This window comes from Fundulus heteroclitus, chromosome 18 (assembly GCF_011125445.2).
Source record: "Fundulus heteroclitus isolate FHET01 chromosome 18, MU-UCD_Fhet_4.1, whole genome shotgun sequence".
Lineage (NCBI taxonomy): Eukaryota > Metazoa > Chordata > Actinopteri > Cyprinodontiformes > Fundulidae > Fundulus > Fundulus heteroclitus.
Window position 1 is genome coordinate 8,717,411 of NC_046378.1, and position 18,592 is coordinate 8,736,002.

The window sequence follows — 18,592 nt, forward strand, 5'->3', positions numbered from 1 at the left end:
GTTTCTAATCTCCCATGTTCTATTTTGTTTCTACATTTTATTCCTACTTGCTTTTACTCTGTTTTATTTTCCTATATTTTAATCATGTAAAGCACTTTGCATCGTCTCTGTACTGAAATGTGCTGTACAAATAAATTTGCCTTGCCTAATAAATGCTGATATCAGAGTATGTTAATCATAACAAGTCAGGAGGGGGTGCGCTGGCAACAGCTACCTTCCGGAAGGGGGGTGGGCTGTGCCGTGCATCCCCTTCGGCGCTCCCAGTTTTTAAACGCACTTGAGAACAACATGCAACAACACAACATTTGAGCAGGCGTAGGGAGGGTCGGGGTCTTCTGCACACCCCCGTTCTCCGATGGCGGCAAGGAGTCTGGGGCCTGGAGGAGGTGCGGGCCACTGTGTCCGGGGTCTTGGCGGGGGGCTGCGGTGTGCAGTCAGCGGCCTGCCAGGTCTGGGGCTGATGCCTCTGCTCCCCCCAGGGGGCTAGGGGCAGGGATGGCAAGGGTAAGGTGGGGGGAGGGAGGGGGTTTATTAGGTATTTAGGGGGAGGGGGGGCTCTGGCCGGGTGGCTCGTGCGGGTCGTGTTGGCCCGCCCTCTTGGGGGGGCCCGGTCCGGGGGGCGTCTGGTCTGGGGCCGGGGCCGGGGGTCGGGCACAAGCAGTCGTATAGTCTTTTTTTCGCGGGGGCCTGGCCCCCCAGGGGGCCGAAAAAAAAAAAAAAAAAAAAAAAATCATAACAAGTCAGAAATAACCGAAGAAAAGATCCCATCACAGACCTTACTTGTTTACTTAAAGTCTCTGTATTTCTGGCCCTCTTACTTGGAGCTCGATTTAAATATTCTTCAGAAGAAAAAAAAAAGTGCTGACATTTACTACTTGTCATGATTGTTTAGAGTATAGATACTCTGAAGCCAGATTTGAAAATAATATAGTAGAAATGCATTTTTTTTTTTACAAAATTTCAAATTTAATTCAAATTGACTGAAATATTAAATGACAATAGCTATCTTGTCTTATAGGCTTTTCTTGTCTGATTAGTCCAGATTTTCAGTGTTTTGCAAATACAACTTGTTTTCATTTTACAAATAATACAAATTTCTTATACATTTCCTTTCTTGAATTGTAAAAGTTTTTATCTATAATTAGCATCTGTGTCAACATATGTGTTGACACAGATGCTTCACTGACCATCACTCTGTGACATAGTGATATTTAGTCTGCAGCACAGCAGTCTTGAAAACCTTACATTTTAATGTAATTTTTATTCTTTAGGCACATATTTGATTTTATTTCGTTTCAATCCATGTATGTAAATGCTTATAAGCAAAACCCACGTTTTTTTTTGTTTTGTTTTGTTTTGTTTTGACTGGGATGGGGGAGTTTAAATGGGACACACTGCCACCCTGTGGTATAACTACGGCACCCAAGGAATGGGAGTCACAGCACTACACAAGCATTTATTAGACTATCCTGAGATTTTCACATCACATATGTCCAGTTTAAATATTTCTACTGGGGACCACTGAGACACAGTTCAAGCCAGATTTTACTTGGATTTATAGTTATACATATGTATATATACATGTATATATATATACTGACTTATATATGTATATATTTATATTACTTTGTGTGGATTGTTGTAAATATATAAATAAAAATGTGTGTATATCTGGAGCATGTAAGAAAAGTAATTTCCCTCTGGGATTATTAAAGCATGTCTGATTCTGATTCTGATTCTGATGTTAGCAATCCAAGTAAATACAGAGATATCAAAGTAAATTAGTTTTTTAAAATTAAGTTGTAGGTAAAGAATTTAAATGATACCGAATAATAATTGAACACGTTAAGGAAAAGATCTGCAAAACCCATAGAAAGCCAAGAAACTGGCTTTAATCCGTCCATAGTTAGAAAACATTCCTGCTGCAGTGTGCAGTTCAATATCAGTTGGTTTAATACTAATTGACGACCTATAAAAAAGCTTCTCAAGTTTAAACAGAGTGGTACGACTGATGAAAGCAAACGTGACCTTCACAAAAAAGTCTTACTCTTGCAAAAAAAAAACTATTGGCAGCGCTCACAGCTGAATTTTCCTGTAAGCCTCATTGGAGCCATAATCTGGATGGGGAAATAACGTCTTTGTACCATGAACCAACAAGGACCAGGTAAAATTTATTCAAAGAAAGAATCACAAGAGTTGTCCAAGAGTCAGGTGCTTTTTTTTCTCAGGAAACAAATAAGTAATGCACTCAACCACAGGGACCTCAGTGCACTGTCCCAGTAACCACTGCAGAAGAAGAAGCATAATCACACTTGTTTAAACCTGGTTGGAGAACAATCCTTGGACAAGTCTGTGAAATGCAGGTAGAATAAGTAAAAGATTGTCTACATTGCATTATGAAATTACTATGCATATTTTTTTTTGCTAGACATGTCATCAAAATGCACATAACTGCAGATCCTTTCCTTAAATTTAGTTTTTTATTATAAAGGAGAGTACAGGTCATGACAATGAAATTGCAGCATCCATGGCAACCACTAACAATGGTAGAAAACGTAACATTCTCAGAAAACATCTAATAAAAGTTAAAGCCTAAAATCCCTTTTCCAGTTTGCGTATCTAGAACAAGTTCATCTCTGTAATGTCTAAAGCAGTCCAGCAGGAGGCCCCAAAATAATGTCCGTCACAAAACCAACAGGAGTCCACAGCTCAATTCCTACTGCGACACAAAGCCGGAGCATAAACTAGCTCGTCTGTTCAGGGATTCCAGATGAATTATCTGTCTTCGATCAAGAACTAATGCTTTAAAATGTCTACAAGTTTGTTGTAATGTGTCAAGATCAGTGAAACAGAGGTATTAGAGCCTTGAAAAAGGCCAAATGAGGGCATAATGGAAAAAATTTTTAACCAAAAGTGAAAGTGAATTGTCAACGTAGTCTATTTCCAAAAGCCGGGGCAACTGTGAAAAGCTTTATTTCACTAAATAAAGGCAAAGGAATGTAAACGGGACACAACAGCCTGTTTTCCTGCCCTACAGGTAATATTTTACCACTTCGACTGTAAAACAAATACAGTCAGGTAAAAGCACGCAGCAAAAAGTAATGGCAGATTAATTCATCAGTGAGGAAACAAGTTTGCAGTTGAGACGGCTCACAAACATTAACAAAGGTTTGTAATTAAGTACTATTGATTTACTGAAACAACTGAACGAAAATCATTATAACAAACAATGTTTGTTGTTGGTTCTTTGCAGGTAGGACAAAGCATTGTCCTCCTTACAGACTTGTTCTGTGTTTAAATGTTTCTGTCTGAAGTGTTTCTGATCATCAAGGAGATTTCAGTGTTGAACAAAAGTAATCTGAACAATTATAGAATGCAGTTTGAAGTAGTATTTTATTTATTAAGCAAAAAAAAAAAGGCAATCCAAATGTACCTGACCCCATGTGAAAAGGTATCAGGCATTTTCAAAAACCGGCAATCCGTTTTATTTATTTCGTTTTTTCATCACTGTAGAGGGACATTGACCCACTCTTCTTTAAATAATAGTGTAACCAGGACACCCTAGCAGGTTTTTAAACATGAACGGCCAGTCCAGTCTCTTTTTTTATTGCTGAAACATCAACACGGAGCTGAACTGCAGCATGCGAGGTCTGCAGTGCTCCAGATGTGGTCCTGAGTTCCTTGGTGACCTCCTGGACCAATCGTTGATGGGGTCTAGTAATAATCTTGATGGGCCGGCCACTCCACACCTGCTCCATGTTTTCTCCATGTGTTCATAATACCTCTCACTGCAGTTTGCTGGAAACATCAAAGCCTTACAAACGGTTTTGTAACCCTTTCCATAACAGCTGATGCCAGTGAATTAGTTTCTCATCTATAGGTGATTTTCCTTAGACCAGGGCTTGATGTGTTGTTGTTTTTTTATATAGATATTTTTTTTGCCTACTTCATGTTGCCAAACAGGTTGTGTTTAAATGATTTCCTCACAGTTTTCAATGTCAACTTTATTCTGTAGCACTTCAAACAAGCAAGCTCCAACAAAATACTGCAAATCGAGAACAGAATAATTGATAGCTGTTAAAAAGAAAGAAAACCAACACAAATAAATAAAAATAACGTAGAATTGATCAAGCACTACTTTATTGCAAAGCCAAGGAGTAGAGATGGGTCTATAAAAGGCTTGAGGTTTTTGACGAGTTATCAGGAAGGGTGGTGGCTTTTCTATAAACTTCTCTACAGGTAGAGAAGGTGTCTAAGTATTAAAATCAAAAATGAAAAGCAGTGGGAAAAAAACTTAACCCAAAAAATAAATAAATAAAATAAAATAAAAAGAGATGGACCTAGAACAGTAACCAACGTTTGCTTGTGAAGATGCTGAGAAGCTGTTTGGTGGGAATTCAACTTAAACACATAAGTAGCTACAGTTCCAGTTCTCATTACTTCAGTTTTCAACGTTTTCCCCTTTAATTTGAAGTTTTCCTGTAGCTGTGGTTATTGTTTGAACATTCTCCAATGATGCTGATCCATCGTTTAGTAATGTGGCTGGAATATTTCAACCTAAAGGAGGTTCTGTAACGGCAGCGTACAAAAACCAGCAGGGTGTGAATTTTGAGTAAAAACGATAAATGGTGCTGAGTCGCTACGGGGAAGCTCACAGCTACTTGAATTATGATCTAAGGAAATAAAATCAAAATGCAACATTCAGTGATTCATTGAGCATAGGGAGGTAAGTAAATGTAGCCAATAATGTATTTTGTCCTAACCGATTTCTATTGATAAAGTATTAAAGTATTAAATCATTAAAGGATTAAAGGGTACTTTAAAAGTACACAACTGAACGTTTACTGCATTTTTGTACCATTATTGTTTTGCACTGCCAACATTGAACTTTTCAAATTAATGCCTTTTTGCACTATTATCTTTACACTACAAACATGGTCGTACAATCTTCTGCACACTTTAAAAAACAAAGAAGCTTTTCTCCTGCACTGTTTGTTCTTATCACCTCTGCACTCTATATTGTAATGTTATTTTATTTCAATTGCAACGTCATTACATTGTCGTAAGCTGTATGCAATGAAATTTAGTTTTGTTTGCACAGAGTGCTTACGAAATGACAATGAGGTTTGTCTAAGTCTAAGTCTAAGTTTTTCAGCTATAGTCAGTGTCCGAAATTAACTTCCTGATTCACCGGCCAAGTTGGCTGGTAGATGTAAAAATTACCCGGCCTGGCATATTTTTTTACTGGCCAAAATATTAATCTTCACCAGACCTCTCAATTTTTACCAAAAATTAAGAGTGAGATTATGTTAATGTTTGGGTGGCGTGGTTGGGGGCATAGCTGACTGGACCCTGGAAGAGAAATCTCTGTTTCCTACCTTTGATAGGAAAATATTAAGTTTATTATAAAATGCACAATATGAATTATCAGATTCACATCCAGGCAACAAAAAAACATTACAGTTTCTTCCCATCTGCTACCAGCCTTATGAGCCAGGCCCAGAGCCGTCCGTCAAACTGGACACTGTCTCTCTCCCCTGTTCAGGACTTACAAGCTTCTGCGTTACACTGACGCACAGTGTGCTGAGTGTATACAGCTTCCGTGTATATATCCTTTTACTTCTTATTTTAGTGGATTCTTATTTTTTGTCTGCACCATCAAAACCAAGTCAAATTCCTTGTAAGTGCAAACCTACTTGACAATTAAACTCGATTCTGATTCTGATGTTGCCTCTCTCAGTAATTATTTTAAACTGTTGCGTTTCCCATTGCCGCTCCTCAAGGCACGCGCTCATGCAGGGATCAGATGTTTCATGCTCCGGCACGCCCAAATTAATTTAACGGGTCATTGGAAAACTTCAAAAGAACTTTAAGATGAGGTCATGCTTTACTTGGTAAGAGGCGGATTCAGCAGGAAAGCATCTGAAGTATCCAGGGCAGCAATTACCTTTTATGTTTACTGATCCAATTACTGCCTCTTATTATATTAATACTGTTTCTTTTTCGCACACGGCCTGCTCCTTGTTTAACTGGTTACTTGTGACCTAAATGTTTCTTATCAATTAATTCATTGTTCTCATGCAATTGAGCTTTCATTTTAGTTTAGGTTTCAAGATACACACCCAGAGTGAAAATGACCCATCAGACTATGTGAGACACACATATAGAAAATCAATTCATGAATGTATCGAAGCCGTTGACTGAGCTGGGTGCATATGGTGCAGACTGATCAACAAATAGGTGCTTTAAATAATGGAGTCATGAGATTTAAGGGAGTCATTTCCGACTATAACCACCAGCTATATGATAGAGGATATGACACACAGCCTCTTCTCATGAAGAGAAAACAAAATGCATTCATGAGAAAAATAGAATATTGAACAAAAAAAATCCATGTCATGACCTTGTGGCGCCCTCTTTAGCTTTTCTAACAGATTGGATTCTTATCAGCAGACCGGACTTGTCCATTAAAGTATACCATAATCCGTCCATGCCTTTTCTATACCATCTTAATCCTGTTGAGGCTCGCAGAAGGGGGATGGACAGGTCAACAGTACATCACAGGAGAAAAACAACTATAATGTAATACAACATATTTGAGCTCGCTACGTATAAAGCTACAGTGTTCTTCAGTCAGGTTTCAGATTTGCCTGGTTGACGGCTGACTTTCGGAGGACAGAACCTCGTCTTTGTGGACATCTTTTAATTTGAACATATATTTTGGACCGGATTAAATATTCGCTCAGTTCGAGGATGTGAGCTTTTTGCTGGTGAGCTCTGAGTTGATGCATCTGCAGTGAGAAAGCAATTGACCTATTGACCTCTTTTTGCCCTCTTGACAAAAATGCATTTTCATCCTGAACTAAAAAAAAAAAAAAATCTACTTTCCAACGATGGAGCGCAATAACTTACCAGGATGGCCCGATGGTGTTTAGCTCACTTTGCATTAATTATGCAAAAACATAACCCTTTAAGGAAATCATTAACATTTATATTTCTAAACAGATTTTTTGAAATTCATGTTATTTTGCCAAGTTTTTGTAACTAAATCTGACATTTCATAAATAAGTAAATCACATGCTTAAGACTTGTAGTACACTTGGTCTGAGACATTTTTGACCAACTCACACGTGTTTTAAGATAGAAAGCCAGCAACAAGAATGCTTCAATAAAAAAAGGAACTTGTATTTTATAGATTCATCATGAAGGGATCTAATTCCCACATTTAATTCTTTTAATTTTGAAGATTGTGTCTTAAAGGGAGCAAATCCATAAATTCAGTTTCTAAGAAAATGTGAAACAATAAGTAGTATGTAAAATACAGAAAATCTGTCCATATACTCTACAGCAAATGAAATCAAAACTTAGTGTGGTCTAGTTTTGCCTGAATTACCTCATTAATGCAGTGTGACATGAAGTCTGTGGCTCCACTGAGGTGCTTCTTTAACTTCACTTGTCTGCCTTTTTCACTATAAGGGAAGGCCAGGCAAGTTTATTTATATCGCACCTTTCAGTAACAAGACGATTCAAAGTGCTGACTATGGTGTCTCTCATTTTCCTTCGGGGAATTCTCCATAGATCCTCCACCAGGCTCAGGTCAGCCATGTTTGGTGGACAGGAATGCAGAGAGATAACGTACTTCAAAGCTGGGATTGGCACATTTGGCCGTGTGGGCAGGTGCCAAGTAAAACCCTCACCTCCCTAGACACTTCTGACAATTTCTTTAGTTCAAGACATGACGCAGGGTATGTCCATCACCTAAATACGTCTGTGAACTGACGGTGCCAGCTGCAGTTCCTGCCTTTTTTAATCTGCCCCTAACTTTTCAATGGGCTTTGCTTCACAATCCTATCGGCTCAGCAGTTTTCAATAGCACTCATTTTCCTTCCACTCAACTTTCCAATAGCGTGCTCAGATGCAGCACGCCTGCACAGTTTTCGGATACAAAGACCTTTTGTGACTTACCCTCCTTGTAGCCATGACATGGTCACGTTTGGATTTGTTAGACTCTAATTTTTGGTTTTTATTAGTTGTACACCATAATCATCAAAATCAGTAGAAATAAAATCTTGAAAGACAACACTCAGTTTGTTATGTCGTTTTAAGAGTTTCCCTATTCGAATGGACTAAGTGAAAGGCATACAAGATATTGTAATATGTGGAGCTTTGCCTCTAAAAGAGAGTTTGTGAAGTAAAAACAAAATGGCTGCATCTGCACAGAAGTGTAGGGCAGCTGGTGAGTTGCCGTCGATACCAGGCAGTCTCCGCTCTGGCTGCTTGTCACATGACTTTAAAAAGAACAACGAATATGTTTATCTTTCTGCCTATCACCAAATTCTGGTTATTAATCTAGAGATATAAATCTTCCTTCAAACATTTGTGAATGCCTTAGATTTGGATTTTTTACAGATTTAAATCAGATGTATTACTTTAAGAGCTCACTGCTGCTGAGAAACCGAAGCTGTGAAACCAGTTTCTGCTGACTTGCTTTGTTTTCTTTCTATTGCTCCTCGTTTTCTATTTTAAACACACTTTGCTTTCAGTTTTGTCTTCTTTGTGTCCAGATCAAGATGCTTTGCCATCTTTTGTGGTCTACCTTGGGGTTTCCCTTTAATATATTTTCTATACTTGGAGTTAAATTGATCCTTAGCCTGACAGGGGAACAGCATCAATAAGTGTAGTTGTAGCTTGAAACAGCTTTAGAATAGTAATAGTAATAGTAATAGTAATATCATCTTTATTGTCATTGAAAACATACATTACAACGATATTTGTTTCCTGCTTTTAACCCATCACCCTCGGGGAGCAGTGGTCTGCCATGTGCGGCGCCCGGGGAGCAACCCGGGAACCCTTTCATTTTTCTGAAAACAATACAACCACACAAAACCTGGGATAATATTTCCTTTGAATCAGCTCTTTATCATCTGCAAGGATTTTCTTCTAAAACGTGAAGAAGTATCGGTCTATTCTTTTTACTGGGCTGTTTGTAGAGGGACAAGTGCTTTGCTTTTGGTTAGATGAAAACATGAAGAACATTTAAAGCTTAAAACGCAAAAAAAGAGTGAATGTCTTTTGTATTAAACTACAAATAAAGTAAGGAAAATAGAGATAATTTATAATTAGATAAGTGGGTGTTCCTGAGAAACTGTTTGAGTTTTACTTCTAAAATGATTGAGAGCTCACTTTTTTTTTGCTTTACATGTGAGGAACAACACATGATTGCTCCAGAAAGTTTATGTTAAGGCTGATTGCAAATCCTACAGCCTACTCGGCAAATCACTGAACCAGTGGTTTCACCTGGAACCTATAATCTCAGGGGAGCCCGATCATGTAGGCGCCTGTAACAAGTTTGTGGTTTGAGAACGTAATAAGATCTTCATTGTTTTTCCGTTTCTCATACAGCGGCGTATACAAAGGATGACCTCCATCACCAGATTATTTATCAGCGTAAGTGGCTTGATGGTTATAGGTGTTGTTTGTAGCCATGGGGTAATCACACAGTACGGGGAAAAAGAAACCTGCAGGTGCAGAATAATACTTGCAGCATGAAACTGTAGACAGTTTCTGATCCATACGAAAGCATGCACGCTTTCTTTAGCAACTCTGCAAAAGTTGCAAAAGATAGTTTCTTATGTCTACACGCTAGTCAAATTATAAATGAGAATACAGCATAACACAACGCTTGTTGACATGTAAATCTAGTTTGATAGTTTGTCCCGGTTATTATTAGAGTTAGACAAAAACTGTTTTTTTTATAAGTTATGTCTTCTCAAACCATGCATCAATAGACCCTAAATGTCAATACTTAAGGTTCCTACTGGATAAAACTGTACATCTAGAAATCCACACCAGGACACAAATACGGCAAATAATTTATACATAAACTTAAATAACATCTGGTGAAAACTGAGCCTTGGGGGACGCCTATAATAATGTTTTGTTAAAACAAATGTTATAACATCTTTTTATGTTTAGTTTGTTTTATTATTAACCTAATCTAAAACAATGGATATTATTCACAACAACTGCACACGTGTTACTTTCAGGATATGTTCGTTTCGCCTCTTTAAATGTGACTATCATGGAGAAGCTTCGCTGTGTGGCATCTTCATGAAACACGAACGGAACAAACAAGATGCTGTTGCAGGACTTTGCTTTGGCTTTTAATGCCAGTTTCCCGCCACTGAGTTCACATTCATAGAAACAGCAGCAAGACTGGATATAAGCAGATTCCGCAGCAAGACGTTGGCACTCCTTGGTCCTGACAACAGGCTCAGCGAAGCAAAATCAAACTGGTTCAGCTTTCCTGTATGCTTAGGATACATTTTTGTGTGACAGCTTGTTGATCAGCTTTTGTTTTTTCAATGTGGCTGATATGAAACCTGTTTATTCAGTTTGTGATACATTAGTCTGGATGTTCTAATTAGGCCACTTTATTTGTTGCTCGGCTGTCCTGATAGGCGTTTCTGTGAAATTCTCTGCTTAATTGCTGCTTTAATTGTTTCTGTTGTTTCTCCTCTGCCCATCACACCTGCTTTCTGTTTGCTAAACATCGCCCCTGCTTCACATCAGGTGATTCGCCATGTAGGGAGTCTCCAGTTCCTTGTTCCTTGACAGATCGTTGATGTTTTCATCTGTTCTGTTTCTCTTTCTTCTTCATAAATCAGCTCTTTTTTAAATTTGGCTGCCTCCTGATGTATATGCACGATATTATGTGCGAGGTGAGCAGTGGGTCGCCTAGGCCAACTATTGTTGACAGAAGATCATTGCTTGCACCAGACAAAACCAGAAGTGGTCCACATGTTCAGTTATGAGTAGGACCACATGCTGTTCTGTCAGACTGGTGGGAAAACAGCAGAACTCCAAATACTGTAACGGTGCTACTTTTATTTTATTTTTTACAATAATGAAGTTTTATTTGGAATAAAGACTTTAAATATGCACAGGACAATATAACAGGTATAATAAAAGTTTCTTTTGTTGATTTAATTTGAACTCTAAGTCAAATATCCTTCCTAGACGTCTAGAGAGGATAATTACTTTGTTGGTCACAAAAAAAAAGGGAACCAGTGAGTTTTATTGTTCCACGTGCATACAAGAATATCATGTTGAAAGAATTGTATGTCTTTTTTGCCCAGAGGATCTCCATGTTGAATATTCTCCTCCAGATGAAGAGGAAATGGTGCATGGTAAAGAAGAGCGCAACATCTATTGGTTCATAACAGGAAAGGCTTGCTAAAGACATGAGCGTGGCTCTTTCATCCACAATGTCTCTCCACCGCCTGCATCTAGAGTCCAAATGGTCCAAATCTACTGCTGTACTGCTTAAATGGGTGGAGAGGGTACCATCCACCACCATTACTACACCAGACTCCACCTGGGACATACACCACACCACCTGGAGAGGCAGCTTACTCAGCAGACTCCCCGTTTCCACATGTGAACAGTGGCTTTTAGCAGCCTGCACAGCTGATTTTCCACTGCATGCTCATCCAGAAGGAGTGAACGCTGCAAGTCAGTGACTGGATAGGCTGACTTAGAAAACCTTTACACCGTTTTGAGTAATAAACTGAACACGACTGCATTTCTGGATAATTTGGAATATATGTAATCGACTCAGAATCCGTCTGTATTATTTGATCGAATTGACCTTTTCCTGTGAAGTGGCTTGAGGCTATAGTTGTTCTGACTTGATGCTTTATAAATAGACTGAATTTAACAGAACTGAATTCAGTTTCCAGCAGGAATCAGAGACCTTTTTATGAAAGCAGAACAAAAGACAGAAACGCAGCAATCTGTTGTTGTTTTACTAACAAAGAAGCCTTTTTCAGTAACCTGAGTAGTTTTAAGGGTTAGCTTCTCTCCCCTCGGAGTTTCCTGGTGTTGGGCAGGACTCCAAATGAGGCATTTTGATGCTGTCTTGTTGACTGTTTACAGAGACTAGCAAAGACACCATTAAAACAATAAAAACTACTGAAAATAAAAGCAGGCATCAGTTTCACTGCAAAAAAAGAGAGAAGTTGACAGAACTCATAATTTAAAGGCAACAAACTTCAGGAATACTTTGGGTTTAGGACTTCAACATTTTGAGTTTGCCAAACTTTGAATTTCACGTTTTGGTAACTTGGATTCCTAATTGTTTATATGAAAGTAGCAGTGACTCAGGAAATGTAATGTGCAAACTAATAATCTCCAATTTCTTACATTAAATAAGTTATAATGTTTATTTAGCCCTTATTGTCCATCAGTGGAGAAATCTGTCATCTGAATTATAAACCACGGACAATAACAGTCGGAGTTTCGAACCGGCAACCTCTCTAACCACTAGGCAACCATCCGACAGTTACAAACCCTACCTCTGGTAACTTAAGTTCGAGTTGTAGTAACCTTAAGCTTAAGTAAGAAATAAGTAAGAAGCTTTATTTTATTGTAAAGCAGGAACGACGACATTTGGTTTGGCCGCATGTTTTTCGCAGCAGTTTTCATTGTTAAGATTGAATATTTTAAAAGAGCACTCAGCCTCTAACTCAAAAGCCAGCTCCAAAAGTTGGTTTTCCCACATTTCATAACAAATGTACGAAAGCTAACAGAACGTTCACCATCTGAAATAACCCACAACTCAAAGGTATAAGTACTGACAGCTCGCTCAGTAATGTTAAGCACTACAGCTACCTTGGTTTTCTGAACTGACTTAAATTAGTGTCCCTATATGTCACCCCCAGTTTTCAGGTTTTCACAACTGAAAATAAATTTCAGCCCAAACAAAAGTAGTTATTTTTTACAGCATTGTCTGTGTCCGGTTTGATCCGAAACCCTTTATTTTGACAATGGTTTTAAGATGGTAGTAGGGTAGTTTATCGATTTACTGTATGTATATATATATATATATATATATATATATATATATGGGAAAGTTAAAGATATCTCTGGCATTTCAGCAGGTTAGGCATCTTATCTGGTGCCTGCACATTTGGCTGGATGCCTTCCGATGTCAGATTGTCACATTTCTGTGTAAATATACTTGGATGTAAAAGTTACTTCTGAGAGTGGATGGATCTGTAGCCAGCTGTGTTAATGTGAAAGAAATAAAATGAAAATTTGTGATCGCAGGTTACAAAAACATTGAAAATGGCAAAAAATCTAAACAAAAAAACAAACAAACACAAGAATTAGCTACAATACCTAGAATTACATTAAACAAATTGGCAATAAATCTCCCATGCATGTACGGCTATCAGTACCAGCAATACAAGTGAAAGTGCCTACATCTCACAGCCATCAATCACAGAAATGCAGCCTGATCCGTTCAGGTTGCACAGAAATCACTGAAAAGCTCGCCATATTCACACGCTCATGTTCACATCGTAGCACAAATTATATTTGCAGAACTTCACAGAACTTTGCAGAGCTGCTAATGTGGCTGTGGTGCCACAAGGTGAAGTGCAAGAAAGTGACTTTTACATCAATCTCATCATATTTGTAGTTTGTGAGCTTTAAGGAAAGCAACCCTGAACACAGTAGGCAGAGACAACTAAACCTGGAAAAGTTTATGTTGTTGCGTCAGTCTGAGTTAGAGGTGCAGGTCTGGCACAGACCCAATGTCTAAAAACTGAAACTTTAAACCATTCGGGCAGAGACCCCATTGGTTCTCTTAAATTCAGGACCATTAACATGACTGGTGGGCTAGTTCGGAGATGAGCCGGCGGGTAGTCCGAGAAACTCAAAGATCATTTGGTCAACATCAGGGATTTTTGACAGGAAAGGGTTAAACACAGTTGAATCCACCTGCGGGCGTTGAATGAAGGACAGGTCATTTACTGGAATATTTCCTACCAGGAAGTGCATTCCTCAGTTCAGGTTTGGCCTGAGGCGGTAAGGTATAAAAGCCTCGCTGCCGGAGGTTTTGCCACATTGCATCCGACAACATGAAGGTCCTGCTGCTCTCCATGGTGGTCCTGCTGCTGTGCAGCACACAAGGTAAGGAGAGGACACTTTTCCTGCCTTCTTTAAAGCCTTTCTCTTGAAATAGAGTTCATGAATTAATACTCAGATTCAATACTCATAGGAAGGCTGCGTTTGATTTTGTTTTTGAGTCATTAAACGTGACGTGTTTCTGTGCTTTTGTCTGCGTTTTAAACTTGACCTTTTCCTCTCTAGTGCTGTCGCTGAAATGCTTCACCTGCCAAGATGAGAATGACACCATCTGTAAGACAGAGACCGTCTGCGAGAGCTCAAACCAGTACTGCAGAACCTACAGGAAAGGTAGGCAGAACGTGCCCTGCTGCTTGAAGGCAAAGCAAATTTATTTGCACAGCATATTTCAGTACAGAGACGATGCAAAGTGCCTTACAGGATTAAAATATAGGGGAAAAAACTGAATAGTGGAAATAAAATGTAGAAACATGGGAGAATAGAAACTAAAAGCAAGCATTAAAAACAGTTGGACTACAAAGTTGAACTATTGATGTTTGAGTAAAACAGTTTAACTAGAACAGTCGAAGGCAATCCTAAACAAATGTGTTTTTAATCTTGATTTAAAGGAACTCAGGCTTTCCACACTTTTACAGTTTTCTGCTTGAAGCTGTCTAACTGGGCTTTTACGCTCAAACAGCAGGCCTCTGTGAGAAAGGCCTCGCACAAGCCGGAGGAGAAGTTTTGCTAACCGAAGGTTTTCCCCTCTGCTCACAGGTAACGAGCTGTCTCGTAGCTGCGAGGAGTTCTGCGCCGAGGACTTCTTCACGGTCTGCTGCCAGGAGGACCTCTGCTAGAGCCGAAGATCCTCTCAGCGCCTGCCTTTGCTCCCCTATCCCTACGAAACCTAATGATCAAAGAATAGATGAAAGGAATGAGATAAATACTACTACCATACACAATGATTTGGTTACATATCAGAATATATCTGTGATTTTTTCCTCCCTCCTTGTTCCCGCTTTGAAATAAAAATGCACTAATGACCGCCAAGAGCTGTTTGGCCTCATTCATGTTTCCCCAGCCTTCTTAAACTGAGCAACACGCCGGGCGTTAAAAAGCGTTAATCCTGTCATGATGTCACTTAATGCTTTAGCTGCTAAATGGGTCACTGTCTGCCTCTAATCTGAAGTCGCGGTGAACTTCAAACCCGTCGTGTTTTCTTCATTCAGCATTAGAAAAAGAGGGCGAAGGTTCACTGAGGGCTCTTAGCGGCGCTGTTGTGCAGAGGTTTGATGAGCGGCTCTGGTTCTTCAGCGACGGTGTCAGTCATTTTACTTTAAGCTTTACTCAGGGAGAGGCCAAACCTCCCAGAAATCACCAGCCGGCGCTGCTGACCTCTTGCCTGGCAGCGTGCCCCGCACTGTTTCTTTGTCTTCACGGCGCTTTCACGCCCTGTTCTGTGAAAATCTGTTTCCTGTAAATCAAAACCGCACAGCAGTGTGCACATGTGCCGCTGAAACGCGTGTCTACGGCACACACACTGTCGCCTCGCTGAGAAAAAAGTTTTTGTTTTTTTTTTCAAAGTGATTATTTAAACTCTCTCCTTCTAATGAAAGCGCATCACTTTTAAACGAATAGTCACCCTTGAAAGCCGAATGCAGAAACCAAACTAAATGATTAAAGAGACTCAAGTCGTATGATAGCGACACTATGCCAGATCTGTGTGAAAATCTGGGTCATGTTTATTAGTTGCTCCAGATGTTTTCTCCAGAGGTGGTGGATTAATAGAGTAGCACCCTCACACTGCTTACGGTGCCAGCTAAAGTCCACATACTGCAGCCTTCTCCTGCAAAATAATAAAAAACCAGCAGATCCAATGGCTGCACCCATCACCATCTCCGTTTGATGAAACAACTACGCTGTGATTCACATTGTTTGCATCTCTTTCCATCGTGCAGGGGAGGTATTGTGTTTTTAGTTTTTTTGAGGAAGACAGAAGCTGCACTGAGCCACAATTTAGAGTTGGGGAAAGGTATTACTGCCCACACAGGAAAGAGCTGCGGGTGAGAAGGCGCTAACATGTGCATGTGCTCTGGGTGCTTTGTTTTTTTTAAAGATCGTGACACATGATAAAAACATTAGCGCATGGTTGCCATGGATGAATTTTTTTTTTTCACGAGCGCATTCTTTTATTATTAGTGCACATAGTTTTTTAAGCTCTCCGCCGGGCTGACTGGAAACACAGGTATATTTACTCAGGAGCTCAAGAGCATTTTTTTTTACTGGACGTGTTTTGCTTTCGTGCCTCTTTGAAAATCTCTCCCTTCATCTGACGGCGACAATCGTTCAGTCGATTGAAACTGAGCGTACAGAGCAAATACACCCACAGAAAGCTCAGGGTTTGAAACGGCGATAAAAGGTTAAAACTTCATATGCAGTTAAAAACAAACTTGTCTTTCTGACGTCCCTTTACGTATTTTTTATTTTTTTGTGGCATGCTTGATAAAGATGTGCTGCGGTGGATGTGAAACCCTTCAAAAAAAAAGTAAAAAAAAAAAAAAAAAAGTCAGCCTTTACTTTGAGTAAATGTTTTTGTGTTTGTGGTGAACTTTTACTTTTACAGTTTGAGATACTGGTTATTATTTTATTATTTTGATTATTCTCATTAGTTTGTTTTATTCTTCTGAAGTTTTATTAGTGGATCAAAGTTTCAGTGCATTTCTCCTCGTTAGAGACAGCAAGGGCATTTCTGCGTTTTATTAGTTTTTATCAGTGTGCAGCTCTTTGGTCAACGGCGTTGTTTATAAAGTGCGTTATAAATAAAGTTGGATTGTGTTGCACTGGAGGACCCAGTGGTAACCCACTTTCGATCATAAGTCACCTGACTCTAACAAGGTTTCTGTGGACAAACGTGCCCACAGCATCACAGGTCCTCCACCGTACCTAACTGTAGGCATGATGGGATTTTTATAAGCAATTTATTTTACACATAAAACCCACCTCAGCTGTTTGTTGCCAAAAAAAGGCTCAATCTCATTCCCTTCTGACCCAAGAACACAGTTCCTGTTAAAGCCATGTAGCTTTTAGCCTAAACCAGGGGTGTCAAACTCATTTTGGTTTAGGGGCCGCATACAGCTTAATCTGATCTCAAGAGGGCCACACGAGTAAACTCATTGCAAGATTAAATAGAACTAATAAAAGTGGACTTGTTGTAGATTTTTATGTTAAATTAATTTCACTTTTACACAATATATTATGAATAACCTCAGCGTTTTTAAGAAAAGTATGGGCAATTTCAACAATACTTTTACTCTGTTAAACATTTACTTGTGCATTATGCATAAGAACTGATTGACTGACAGTGATTGTACAATGTTGAAAAACATTTATTCACATTTTTTGGAACTTAAAAACACTGTCCTGCAAGACAAAATACATCAAACAGATAAAAATTAAGAAATGATTTAAATTTTTCCACACCTGAAGCTTAATCTGCTAATTAAAACACAGCGCCCCTCGTGGACGATATAGGAACTGCAGATTTTCAATTAAACGAAGTACATGTTTTTTTCAATAATTGTTTTATCATTCTCTTCCTTTTATCTCCTCTTTCTTTCACCTTTTTTTCTTCTTCTTGTTCTTCCTTTCCTCTCCTACTTTCCCATTGTAGTGTCCATATCATTTGAGATATTCCCCACATGAATCATAATAAAACTGTTCACATTCATAAATCAAGCGGAGCACTATGGCAAAAAGCCGTACTGCTCCACATGTGAAAGTCAAATCTGATGAGCTCTTTTTGGCATTAAGACAACAATTCTTAATGCCACATTGCCAGACAGGACACTGATTATCATTTTAATAATGATAATGCATTTAGCCAGCGGGCCGGACTAAATTGTTCGGCGGGCCGGATCCGGCCCGCGGGCCGTATGTTTGACACCCCTGGCCTAAACAAATCAACTAGATTTTGTCTACGGTGAGCTCACAGAAATGTGAGGATTTTTCCAACAAAGAAAAGCATATCATTAAAATATCCATCCATTTTCCGAACCGCTTTATCCCTCATGGGGTCGCAGGGGGTGCTGGTGCCTATCTCCAGCGTTCACTGGGCGAGAGGCGGGGTACACCCTGGACAGGTCGCCAGTCTGTCGCAGGGCAACACAGAGAGACAAACAACCATTCAAGCACACACTCACACCTAAGGACAATTTGGAGAAGCCAAATAACCTAACAGTCATGTTTTTGGTCTGTGGGAGGAAGCCGGAGTACCCGGAGAGAACCCACACATGCACAGGGAGAACATGCAAACTCCATGCAGAAAGACCCAGGGGTGTACTCGAACCCAGGACCTTCTTGCTGCAAGGCAACAGTGCTACCCACTGTGCCACTGTGCTGCATCATCATTAAAATAATTCTTAGGAAATTAGAGAAGGTTGTGGGCTGTGTGAGGGCTGTCTGCAGAGATGTGTCTAAGTAATCTGGGCTTTATTTCACTGTTCCAGAGGTCTTGGTGTATTTCACTGATTGAGAAACCTCCATGGCAATATTCACACGTTTCCATCCCATCTCCAGCAGTCAATGGGCGAGGTGTGGGATTCACGGCTGGAAGGGTCACCGGTCCATCACAGGGCACAGGTTTAACATCTCAAACTAAATATATCAGGAAACACAAAAGCAG

At 39.5% G+C, this 18,592-nt stretch overlaps 1 protein-coding gene across 1 annotated transcript; it reads left to right on the forward strand.

Moving 5' to 3' along the window:
• Window positions 1–13,846: 13,846 nt before the first annotated feature.
• On the forward strand, window positions 13,847–14,961 carry ly6d (lymphocyte antigen 6 family member D). The gene is made up of 3 exons (XM_036149835.1): window positions 13,847–13,977; window positions 14,158–14,262; window positions 14,689–14,961. The coding sequence occupies exons 1-3, from the start codon at window positions 13,926–13,928 to the stop codon at window positions 14,766–14,768; spliced, it is 237 nt and encodes a 78-aa protein (XP_036005728.1). The 5' UTR covers window positions 13,847–13,925; the 3' UTR covers window positions 14,769–14,961.
• The last annotated feature ends 3,631 nt before the right edge of the window (window positions 14,962–18,592 follow it).